The 13,254-nt window shown below is 35.5% G+C and overlaps 1 protein-coding gene across 3 annotated transcripts; it reads left to right on the top strand.

Annotated features, from left to right (window-relative positions):
• The first annotated feature begins 5,046 nt into the window (after positions 1 to 5,046).
• On the top strand, positions 5,047 to 12,722 carry LOC105257934 (protein borderless). 3 transcript variants are annotated; one of them, XM_011268882.3, is made up of 12 exons: positions 5,047 to 5,879; positions 6,431 to 6,573; positions 8,333 to 8,561; positions 9,811 to 9,977; positions 10,090 to 10,234; positions 10,324 to 10,598; positions 10,909 to 11,043; positions 11,136 to 11,395; positions 11,521 to 11,711; positions 11,799 to 11,846; positions 11,931 to 12,110; positions 12,221 to 12,722. In XM_011268882.3, the coding sequence occupies exons 1-12, from the start codon at positions 5,825 to 5,827 to the stop codon at positions 12,442 to 12,444; spliced, it is 2,052 nt and encodes a 683-aa protein (XP_011267184.2). In that variant the 5' UTR covers positions 5,047 to 5,824; the 3' UTR covers positions 12,445 to 12,722. The 3 variants fall into 3 exon arrangements, with proteins under 3 accessions (XP_011267184.2, XP_011267185.2, XP_011267183.2); XM_011268883.3 differs by having other exon boundaries at positions 5,048 to 5,879; positions 9,841 to 9,977; positions 11,919 to 12,110; XM_011268881.3 differs by having other exon boundaries at positions 5,048 to 5,879; positions 11,919 to 12,110.
• The last annotated feature ends 532 nt before the right edge of the window (positions 12,723 to 13,254 follow it).

Raw genomic sequence — 13,254 nt, 5'->3', positions numbered from 1 at the left:
AGACGAATATGTTCGAGACATGTTCAATGACGGAGAAATGATTCTAGTGAAAGTATACCGTGGTTTTGCGTAAAGAGAGACAAAAAGAGAGGAAGATTAGGGTGAAATGGCTTGTTGTTTCGCTCGACGGCGTGTTTATGGATAATATGGTTGAATCGTGAATCCGTTCGTGTAAAAAGAAAAGAACTTCGTCATCACCCCGTCACGATAGTTTCGTTCGTTCCGAATTTTTCGAATTTCTTTTTTCATGACCCGGGGTAGACTTACGTTTATCGTCATCGCGCCCGTTTGCGTTCGCGATACTCGTCGTCGTATCCTCGCCGCGCTATCACAAATACACGCGTGTAACTCGCGCGAGATTGCGAGCGAAACGTCGTGATTCGTGAATTAATTAATTTAAGAATTTCGTTCTCGTTATGTACCTGAAAGCCAGTCGCGGCATGATCCATTGTTCGAAATCGCGAGTGAAATTCGCGACCCCTCGAAGCAGGACGTTCGCCCAAGATTTTGGCATCGCGAATCGCGCAGCTTCGACACGCAGCCGAAACGTGTGCTTATTTCGCTTATTAATGGGTTCGTATAGAAATTCCGTAGATAGTTATAAATATGCCATCCCGCATATATATGATACAATTCGCGCAGTTATTACGATTATACGAGAAGCGAACACTCGACAGATGGCGATAACTTGCAACGTTGTACTAGATAAGTACGTAAAAATTCATAGTTTGTAGTAGACCTCTCGCGATCACTCATGTTTAAATCCACGATCGCTGTAAAACCTTGAAAATATTCTATCGCATCCGCAATAATAAATATTCAGCGTCTTTGGTGACACATTTAAATTGCAAAAAAGTACAGCGACGATACTGCTTCGAGGTACATACAATGCGCGTCGGATGACACATAAGAGATGATAATTTGACGTGAAATATGCCAGTGTCGTATATTACCACAATACCATATTGGTTGCATAAAATCACGTCCCTCGGTCGACGCACGTTCATGTCAAATTCAACCAATGGCTCTCGGGTACTGCGTTTCGCTTGGATCTGCGATTATCCACACATACGCTTCGATTCTCTTGTTTGAGAAAAAAATCTTATAAGATATACATATAATATATATTTTCTCTCGCGATATAATATTTCCGAATACTTTCTTTCTTCGCGTTTTAAATCTGCGCGCTCTCTCGCAAAATTTCAATCCTGATCGTCGCAGCTCCAAGCACGGCATTTCGAGCGCTTGTACATCATCGTACATTGGCAATATTGCTAATACCGTAATAATATTCGTTGCGCCGAATTGAATTCGAGAGGAAACAGATAGAGAGAGCAGAGAGTTTTTTTTTTCATTTACCTATTATTCTCTCTATTATATATTTTTGTTTCTCGTTGAGTCGTTTCAGAATATACTTCCACACTTGTAATCGTTAGCCTTCTCACGCCCTACATCGAATTGCTTCTATACACACATGTAACGTTCTTCTGTACCGTCTATCCTCACTTCCGCTTATCTCGACTATATCCGCCGTCAAACTTGTATACGGCGCGTTAAATCGTTTCGTTGTCACTTTTGTAAATGCTCGTTGTTCACCTCCCCATACCCAGTTTAATTGAATGATCTATGCTTTCTCGCGAACCCCCCACGAGAACTCCAAGACGTACTAACTTAGGACAAATTGTAGACAATTTATTATTAAATAAAATGAAAAATAAATCGACATTTGAAACGAAATAAGCAACGTTTCCAGCATACTTGCATCGCATTGATTAATATACCCCGTCAAAAATATTTCTTTTGACAACAATAAATTTCGATGTTGCATCCTGTGATATCAAACATTTTATTTTTATATATTTCTTAAAAATATATATTTTCAAAGGAATAATAAGAGCGCAAGACTAACTTATCAATTATAACATAAATTAATATAATAGTTTAGGAAATAATATCACCAAGAAAAATCGTTTGATTTTTATAAAAATAGAAAAAAGATTTATTATATTTATTTAAAAAATATTTATTATATTAACATGTAAAATGTATATTTAACAAAACAACTCATTCATTCACAATTGTCTTTTACAGAAATGTTATTGCATTGCTATTACAGGTACGTATAGAAAAACTGCAATAATGATTATTAAAATTATATTGCGATCCAACATTAATTGAAATAAACTGTATATATTATACTTGATATGACATCATTAGATGAATGTATAACAGATGATATAAATAAGCTATTCTCTATCTTAACTGAAAGATTTGCATGATTTGCTGATATAAGAAATTGCTAATCAAAGAGCAATTGTATGAATTATTGTTGGAATAAGAAGATTGAATCATTAAGTAATTATCGCATTTGTTTTAATAATCAAATAATTAAAAATTGATCGCATCTATATGTTTTCTCACATATTTTGTATACGATAAACATAATGATTATAAAATATCCGTAAGATAATTGTAAAAAAATCTAAAAAGAGTACGAAATACGAAATAGCCTTAAGCAAGAATAGATTTTAACGCCTGATATGTAAAATCACAAAATCACGACGCGACTGTAATTTTCTCGGGAATCTATATGGATGTTAACTGCCACAAGAAGCTACATTTACGCAAGACGTCTACGGCACTGATTACTGAAAATTACCGTCATTTCCATTATTCTCCTCGACATACGTTGCGATATTGTACCAAAAACTAGAGCGTGATGTTTCGTTGCAAAAGATCTTTTATCAAAAAGAACTCTCTTGTGCTTCTTGATGTATCTGTGCAGACATCATTTTCATACGGTCTACAAATCTAAATTTTCATGAAGCATCATAAATCGTTTCGGAAAAAACAGTATAATTCAGAGATAAATTATTCTTCCGCTACTTCCTACAGCTACTCAGTGTGATGTTTCCCTCGCAAGAGAGATCATATATTGTATCTTTGTGATAAAGTACTCGAATAATCTCTGACAACAGTTCAATTACTTCCATCGAAAATATATCCGTAAATCATCTTACATCATATATCTATAGATGGGGTCTCTAAAGAATTATACTATGAGAAAATTATATATATCTATGAGAAAATTATATTGCTCTATTAATAATATATTATTACACCAAAATTTAGATGCACACAATAAAAAAGATAATTGTTTAATTGTCAAGTAAAAATCCACAAATTGTGAATATCTTTATTCTAATATACAATGCAATACTTACGTATAAATATGAATTTATCGATTAAATAAAAAAGAGATAACGATTTAACGCATCTACGATCGAGAGAGATTGTGCGACAGGAGATGCTAGTGAGCCATTTAAATAAATCATCTCCACACACGGCGATCTGTGGACAGGAATATTTTGCGATGGCAGACGATCGATTCGAACCGCGAAATAGGACAGGTGAACCAGGAACGAACTAGCCGCGTTCCCTCCTCTGCTCATCGGCGATGAAATAATACGGTCGGTATCATTATGCACGCATTTATTTCTAGTGTCCCGGGCACATCCAATCCTGGATAGTGATCCATGCGAATGGATCCATTATCTCAACAGCATGACAAGGCTGTGGGCAGTCTGATAATACGGCAAGAGACGGATGTGACGTAATCTGAGGTCACCCACGCGCGCGCGATTGCTCCGATGCAGTTTCGTCGTGCGGCTTTGGTGTATGAATTTCATCGAAAATCGATGATCCCTCAATCGTACGCGGAAAGTATTTCGCCACTTTGACATTTGCCATTTCGTCCAAGTTATATTCTTACGATAGCAAAGAGCATTTTGTAATTTGCTCTATAAATCGCATCGCATTGCAGAATAAATGTCTTTCGACAATAATTTATATAATTATTGCGTGTATAACAGCTCAGTTTAAATTTTATACATTAAAAATAAAGAAGGGAGCATTATTATTTCAAAATTCTTTATATCCTCTTATTATTTTTATATAAAGATTGAAAAATAGATACAACAAGTAAAATATCGCGTTTATTTCCTCGATTGAGGATGCGTCGACAGAAAGGAAAATTGTCAATTACATGAATATAGAATAAACAAGTCGTAACCGAAAAGCAGTCTTCTTCTTAACTAAAAGAGCTCCGTAAATGACAATTACGCGATATAGACGTACAGATAAAAAGGGATTTTCTGACGCGTATCATGAGAATTCAAATATTCCTTTTCTCTCATGTTTTTCATGCTTGAACGCCTTCTGCTTCGGATTTAAATGCGAACTGTTTTTCGCACATTATCATTCATTTACGCAAAATTGATATGCGTGACCGAGAAGTTTATAATATCTATAATAAATAAATAATTGTGGCTTTCACTGCAATGAATGATTTACATGTCGTTTAAAGAGATCAAGGATTTGTATGCAACCGAGTGTAGTGAACTTTTAATCTCCACTTGCATTGCACGTGAGGCTCAATTCTCTCGAATCAGCTTTGAAAAAGGAACTGCAATGAAAGAGCGCGAGTCAGCGACCAAAGATAAATTGTGAATGCTAGTTAATTCTTCCGTTCTCATTGCGAGAACACGATCTTCGACACGCTTCAACGGTGACACCAAAGATCTTACATCCTAAAAGATTCTATACAGAAGAAAAACACATTGCGACTTAGTTATATTTTATTATATTTCATATTCATTATATTACTTCGACAATCGCTTATTATATTTCAGGTAATTATTTGCAATAAATGCTAAAAGAGTTTATGCTAAAAATCTAAAAACACTTATTGGAAATGAAGAATATTCATTTTCTTAATTATTCGACAGATAAAATATGGAATTTTTTTTGTAAAAAATGCAATCTTAAAGGTAAAGTTATAAAGCTAAAGGTAAACAAGATGCTAAGCTTTCCATCAAATCCCGCAACCTACGACAACGTTGATTATTTGCTGCTTCTATATCGAGCGATGCGCTCGTTCGAGGAAATGTATGGGCTCGGCCGTGCGCTTTTTTACGGGATCGAACTAATTGGATGTAATAGCTTACGTTTTTTTTTTGTGCAACGTCATTCATTCGTGTCGTTATGGGTGTGCCAAAGTTCGAATGCGACGCAAACGGGAGCGCGCACACCGTGCCTATAAATGTAGAATCGTGATGAATCTCTCTCGTATATATTCCTCCCGCGCACATCACCACGTCTATCCACCCTCGCAGCCCCCTCCCAGTGCTCATTACTCCTGGCTCTTCGTATCCGCTTGGATTGAGCGAGAGCACGACGCGATTACGCGATTTAGTGTTGCCTCTGGAGCACTCCACATTGGACCAAACTCGTCTCGGAAGCTGTGCATCGTTCCAGTGAACAACACCGGCATGCAGAATACCTGGTGCTCTTCCGACGCGTTCATGCCAGAGTTGATGACCTCGACAGTGTGATACCGGTGTCCTGGAGAAAGTCTCTGGACAAGAATTTTGGAATCAAAACACAGTGATCAATTACAATCTAACATTGAATAGTAAAATCGAGAAAAAAATTGAAAACTGTTAGGTACAGAGATAAACGAAGAAAGGAAGGTGTGTAGAGTTTAAAGGAAAGACTCAAGTTTTGAAATTGATTTTGCAAGATTTGAATTTGAAAGGAGAAGAACGAAAGAAATCTAGGACAACCAAAACACACATCTATGGCGTGAGAGTGACGTGTGCTAATAATTGAGCTCGAAGGTGGTGGCCGATGTGTGCGGGTGATGACAGATGTGTCGGTCGTTGTTGCGGAGTGTAACCTATCGTCGTTTCTGCCAACGCGTCCTTACTACACCATTGACGCGATATAAGTGAAAACGTGAAATATAGGATCGAAACATACAAGAATGAACCGAGTCGCTAAAATCTATAAGCTGCTGGCAGTCTTACTCTGCTACGAAGGTAAGAGCTTTGGAGATAAGGACCCATATTTAATATAATTAATTAAGATAATTATATTTCTCATCATATCGTTTATTTAAAATTGCGACACATGAGATATTTCTCGAAAATTTCAGTTGCTTGCAAAAAGCTTGAGTAGATATCTTGTAACAAGTAGACGTGAAATCAACATTTTAGATTATAATCACTATAAATGGCACAATTCGATGATTGGCGTAATGCGTGAGGCAGACTAAATTCGAGACCTCCAAAAGTATTTAAATGAGCATTTTGTTTATTTGAATAATCACGCACAGTCATCGTTGATCCCTTTATGCGAGGGAATAGATAACAACAATGTGTATCATTTTGTTAACGCGCTCGATGGTCACGCATAATCCGACGGAAAATTACGCAATCTCCGGAAATTAGTCCCAATGCGTAATATCACTTTACACGCGACGTTATCTCGCAGACATTTATCCATAATATTCCGTCGCCGAAATACGCAGATAAATAAAAATTGGTCCGCAGTAATCGTGGTGAGAAATTTTTAATCGCCGGTTTTTCAGCCTGCAGCTACAGCTTAGTCCTAGAAGAGGATAAGGAACCGATTTATCTTAATGCCGGGGTAGGAGGGTATGCGGAATTTAATTGCGATCTTGATTTTCCACACGAAACGCCGATTCCGTACGTGCTTCAATGGAACCGCCATGTAAGTATAATAGTAAACTCGTAATCTTTTTTTACCGATTACATATTCACGAGAAAAATATTTCGATCGTTTTAAATTTCAGTGATTATTTCATATCTCGTAGTGTAATATCAATAAGACAAACTGCCAATATATTATCTAACAAAAAATGATACAATTCGTGAGATAAATGGTAAAACACACAAGATAGTAACGTAAAAAATAACGTTACATGAAAATAACGTTGCGTGATCGAAAAGCCGATACATGACATTATGTGAAAATCTTACTTATTACCTATTACCTTGGATCAAATGTGTTTGATATGTAAGCGTTTATTAAGTAATTATACACAAATTATACACAAATCAATGTGATATTGATTTCCGATACGACACATTTATTGCGATTGATTGAATATTAATTTGGAAAAATTAATTTTATTGATATCTATAAACATATACGCATATCGTTTAAAATTTGAATTGCAAAAGTATTATATGTTGTTTTTCTAAAATGAAAATAAAGAAAAATATATAAGGAACATTTATTTATTTTCAATCTGAAATTGAAGTTGAAGCAAAGCAATTCATTTTAGCAACGTACGCGTTTAATAACAGATCCCACTATGTAACAATGGTAACACGACGACGCGCGATTGACTGATTGACGATTAAAGAGCGTTAAGGCAGGCTGTTATTCGGTTAATTTACATACGGACGTACTCGTCGCCTTCCGGCAGAGGCGCATAGAAAAAGCGTTCAAGGTAGGGTAGATTATTCAATTTCTTCGAAATTGTATCTGATTTCGTTAACATAATCATCTACTTGGTATTCTATACCTCTCGATTTCAAATAGATATATAATCTGCGAGAGAGTAGCATTAAGTATCTTGATACATATATAAAAAGATGAGAAGATATTTTTGTAAGATCATCATATTTATGAGCTAAAAAATGATTAAAGAAAAATTCTTCCTAACGTCGACTTTCGTTAAAACGATAAACAATAATGGCCAAACGACGAATTTATCCAAATGGAAGGTGGCGGATGTCGTATCGAGCGACATACGACGGAAACAGATTGCACGTGGCCATCGCATAGAATCAAGTGGGACTTAACCTGATTGGTCCCTGATGCGTATGCAAAACAGGTGCTTCTTCCCTCTTTGTCTGTCCGTCGTAGGTAATTGGAGTACGGGAGGCAAGGCTGCATTATATTTAGTCACGTTCAGTCTGCGACATGAGGGGTTCAACTAGTGGGTCACTGTTAATGCATTGTCAGACGATTAGAAGCGATTAGCGCTATTCTCGCTCCTCTCGTCAGATTGTAGATTTTTTCAACTATCGATGTAGGAAGTATGACTGATCGACACGTATAGACTGAGAAATGTTGGAAATAGCATAACGAATCTTTAATCATTAAACTGCGTATTTCATTAACGTGAGACCTTGCGTGAATACAACTTGAGTTTAACGCATGTTATATTTTTTCGTTGACTCGCGTGAGTCTTGCATTCCGCGAAAGGATGATCCAATTAATGATCGCAACAACTGTGATCAGATTACGCGGTGTAAGTTCAAGATTCACTTATGATTGCATTTAAAAATCGGTCGTTCAAAGAGATGGATATTTCTCGAATAAAAAAAATTATAAGAAGAAAGTAATATTATTTTTCATAAAATATATGACTCAACGATATAGAGAAAATTAATTTTTGTACATTTTATCACAAATATATATGCCGAGGAAATTTTAATAATATTCTATAATGCTACAGAGTCGCACAGTATTTTCTTGGTACGATGGGCACGTGACGGTTGACAACGCTTACAAAGGTCGCATACACTTGTTGGACGATATCGGACATCGCGGATACGGCCAAGGTAGCATAAACCTCACAAATATTCGTGAGAGCGACCAGGGTTGGTATGAGTGCAGGGTGATCTTTCCCAATAGAACACCGAATTCTAGAAACAATGGCACGTGGTTTCGCCTCGAAATCCATGGTAATTTTCATCATTTACAATTACTTATATTTGCATACGACAAAGAATCATGTAGTGAAATATAACAGAATTTATACATATATGTATATATACACTAACATATATTTATGATTATTAATTATTATATAATTCTCTACGGAAAACACCCCTTAACATATAGAGAGAGAGAGATACCAGATAACATAATAATAATCTATCAAATATTACCAAGTATCTGCCAATGTAAATAAAATCTAACATGTAATGCAATTTGATGCCAATTAACAAAGACTGACTATTAAAATTAGTCCGATGAGCAAGCTAACCAAGCTTATAACTGTGAAATTTGTGCTCTAATTTTTTGACAAGTAGAATATGAGTCTTCAAATTTAATCGTTCATTTAAGTACTTCCGACATTCTTAACTCTCTTAGAGTCCAAAAGACAGAGAGGAGCAGTCTATCTTAAAAGGTCATTTGCACTTCTTTTATTTGTGTCATTGTATTTATTATACGCAACGAAATAGATCAAATAAAAAATTCCTTAAATTATTCTTAATAAAATATTGTAAAAAAATACGTGAAAGAGATTTAAATTAAAAAATTATTTCTAAAAATTTAAGTTAATTCTTGAAGATTTAGATGATAGAATTTAATGATAAAGATTATTTAACCTTGGACGATATAATATAAATATATTATATATATTTATATTATATCGTCTAAGGTTAAACTTATCAATTAGAAAAGATTCGTGTAATAAATGATCAGATAAGAATTTTCACTCTCTATATATTGAATTCTATAATGAATTTTCTACATGATACGATTGGCTGACAATGAGTCATTCATATATTCGTACAACAGCTTATTTATCGTAATGTATTGCGGAAAATGACTACTTCTGTACTAAAATTAATTCAAAGTTATATTCTAAACTATTACATGATTCCACGCATAACGTTGCAAAAATATCGCTCGGAAATAATAATTTACACTAAGTATACAAAACCATATGTGCATTTATATATAGCTTATACGATGATGCTGCACCGTATTAATTTTGATACTAACTTGATTTGTTTAACGCGTTTGTCAAAATGCAAAATTAAAAATGCAAGTGATTAATTGGTTGTCTCGTGCCGGTAATCCTGCTGATATAAAATAATAACGAACGAAATGATATGAAGGAAAAATTATTGTATAACCCGGCTGCTGCTTACTAACCTGAAGCACCTAACCTGAGCAGACTCGTTAAATCGTTCAACCTAGGTGCGTCGCCGTTCCCGACGACTGTTGCAGGCGATACTCTGCTAACGGTACCGCCTGTCAACAAGACTGCCATGGAGGGCGAAATTGTTACCTTTGACTGTGTCCCTAAAGGCAAAGATACGAATGTAACGTGGTTTCATGATGGGACATCAATCTGGGAAATACAGGTACAAAAATGTTTGCCTTTTTCACTCAATTAATTCAAATTTAATTCAATCAATTTTTAAAACATGTTTTAATTCGACGTCTTAAAAATTACCTAACTCGCTATCGCGATAGGATCTCAGAAGAAGAGCGTCTATCGATGCTAACGGAACGTTGACTATAACTTCAGCTGCCATGGGTGACCTTGGAGAATACACCTGCAAGGTAACCGGGGCAGACGGAGATGAACAAGATGCCTCGGCCTTTCTCAACGTACAATGTGAGCGTCGAATAATGAGCGCCAAGTGCGACGTCGTTAATTCATTGCACGTCATTTCTTTATCGATAATTGATATCTTCATTTTCTAGATAAGGCGAAAGTAATTTACGCACCCCGGGAAGTCTATCTTCCATACGGCAAACCAGCCCTCTTAGACTGCCACTTCAGAGCGAACCCGCCTCTCACGAATCTTCGTTGGGAAAAAGATGGATTTCTCTTTGATCCTTACAATGTGCAAGGAGTCTTTTATAGGAGAAACGGATCACTCTATTTTAGTAAAGTAGATGAGACGCATTCGGGAAGTTACAGTTGCACTCCCTACAACGAACTAGGTACCGAAGGGCCCAGTCCTTCGATCACCGTAGTGAGTATCTATCGAGCTATCATAAAGAGCGATATACAGATCATAAAGAAAAAAAAGAAAGAAAAAGTTTAGCACAGAAATATCAGCATTGAGTATTAACTAGTCAGCATCATGTATTCGAACTGCTTTTATTCTACAATAAAATAAAGTCTCAAATAATTTTTAGAACGAAACCAAATAAATTTTATTTTATTTATTTTTTTTATTTATTATATTTTCTTTGATAGCATATTATAATAGCTTTTCGAAATAACAACTGCATATCATTCGATATATATTATATTAAATTAATTACTGTTTATTATTACAGATAGTTCAAAGACCGCCGGTATTCACAATTACACCGCAACATTTATACATGCGAAAGCTGGGCGATGTCCTGGAAATACCTTGCCAAGCCAGAGACGGCGACGACTCGCGTCGACCTACCATCGTGTGGTACAAAGTACGACGCCTTAATTGTTAATTACGCCAATTACGCGTTATGTTGTATAGATTCTATTTTATAATAAAACGAATAATTTTCTGCGACGAAAGGACGGAATGCCTTTATCACCTGACAGAAGTATCATAACCGATGGCAATCTGACGATAGAAAAGATCCAGGAACACGATCGAGGATTGTATCAATGCGCAGCTACTAACGAGGCGGCAACAGTTATCGCGGATGCTGAATTAATGGTGTTGAACGTTCCACCTAGAGCACCGTACAACCTGAGCGCTAACAGTAGCAAGAATGCCGTCACTTTGACTTGGGTACCTGGATACGTGAGGCCTAAGATGGAGTATTCAGTATGGTAAAGTATCTCGCTTGTTCAATAATAATAAAAAAAAATGTTAATTTTTGAATTGTCGCTTGCTATAAACGAGCAAGAAATTTTGTATAATTAAAGTAAATACATAGGCATGTCTCTCTGCGCAGGTACAGACCAACGGATACGTCCGAATGGAGAACCATGAAAATTCTTTCGAGAAAGATTACCGAGGCAACGGTCAATAATCTTCATCCAGGACGAGAATACGAGTTTATGGTTTTGAGTCAAGATAAGCATGGCGACGGAATGTTCAGTAAAGCGCTTCGGATATTCACTCAACCGACTAAGGGCTCTCAAGGTAAAATTGTCACCTTTCGGGCGTATTTAAATACGCAGATATATGAAAATATAAATAAATAATTTAACAAATGATTTTCATTTCTAGGATCTTCTCTCGACGAGAACTCGGCATCGGAATACCGCAGTCCGCAAGGTGAGTAAAAAAAAGAAATTTGAAAATAATTTTTATAGATCCCAGTCGAATATCTCAAAGCCATAAGTGTAGGCTTTATTTTAGAAGAAGTCATGGGAGCGCCGGTCAACGTAAGGGTTCAAGCGACGGTTGAAGGTTACTTGGTCACTTGGGAACCACCTGAATATGGCAAGAATCTAGTTAGGCTTTATACCGTGAGGTGGTTTAGAGGACCGTCCGAGCATTTGTATGGAAGAGCAGAAACAACGGATACTTATTATCTAGGTAAACAATTTATCATAAAATCATTTTTGTTTTTAATTTACAAATTAGTTATCATACATGTTTAAAACAATAACGGTAATACTTCTAATGTATAATTAATATCACCCCAGTGAAAACTTTGGAGGAGGAAAGCTTCTATACCTTCGAAGTGGCAGCGATGTCTCTTATTGACGATGTTGCAACCAGTGAACGAATCGGTTTAGAAGTGCCTGCTTATCGTCGCAATAGAGCGATTTCCATGGGAATTGTCGCCGGTATAGGTTTCTTGGCAGCAGCTCTAGCAGCTATATGGTGGGCGAGAAAACGATTTTGTCAGTCGTCTAATGAGAAATAGCTGAGAGTGAACTTGTGGAAAGCACGTGTGTGTACTCAAGCGAAATAGCTGTTCGTGCGCATAATCGATTACAAATATTCAATAAAAATCGTACATCAGTTGTGCGATTATTAGCGAAAGCAGTCGTTATAGAAAGAACAGCACCAGGTTTCGTTCAAATAGCAGAGAAAATGTATAATTCTATTCAAGGCAAATTTGTGCGTCTTGAAAAAAAGTATAAATTTTTAAAGATTATGAAGGACATAAATCAAAAAGATAGAATCAAATATTATCACGTATATAATATATATATATATATATATATATATATATATATATATATATATATAGTGACGGAATGAAGAGCAGAATTAATATATTACAGACGTATATTCTTGAGTATCACCTGTGTAAGCGATTTTATTTACCTTTAATCTAAGGGTCTTGAGTGTTCTTGTTTCGCTAATTATACCATAATCGTTCAATAATTTTATTAAATAATTGCATGTTCTAAATAATTAGACTTCATCATCGTATATTACAGGTCATCAAATACGAGACTGTGTGTCAAGAAAAATTGTCGCTTATAATATTATATATTTTTTCTTCTTTTTTATTGTATATAAATTATGACCGTTAAAGATACGCATAAATAACTTTTACATTTCTTACTACTACTACTTGTATTGAGTTTTTTCAGCGCAATATTGTCATACGTATTTATACACATTATAATAATTGCAGCTAACTATAATAAAAAAAATTGAAAAAATATATCATTACGTCAGTAATATTACTTGTTTTGTAAACATTAAATATTTAATCAATTAT

Source organism: Camponotus floridanus, unplaced genomic scaffold (assembly GCF_003227725.1).
Source record: "Camponotus floridanus strain SB8 unplaced genomic scaffold, Cflo_v7.5 scaffold33, whole genome shotgun sequence".
Taxonomy (NCBI): Eukaryota; Metazoa; Arthropoda; class Insecta; order Hymenoptera; family Formicidae; genus Camponotus; species Camponotus floridanus.
Note: the sequence above shows the minus strand (reverse complement) of the source record. Positions and strands in the feature narration are given on the sequence as shown.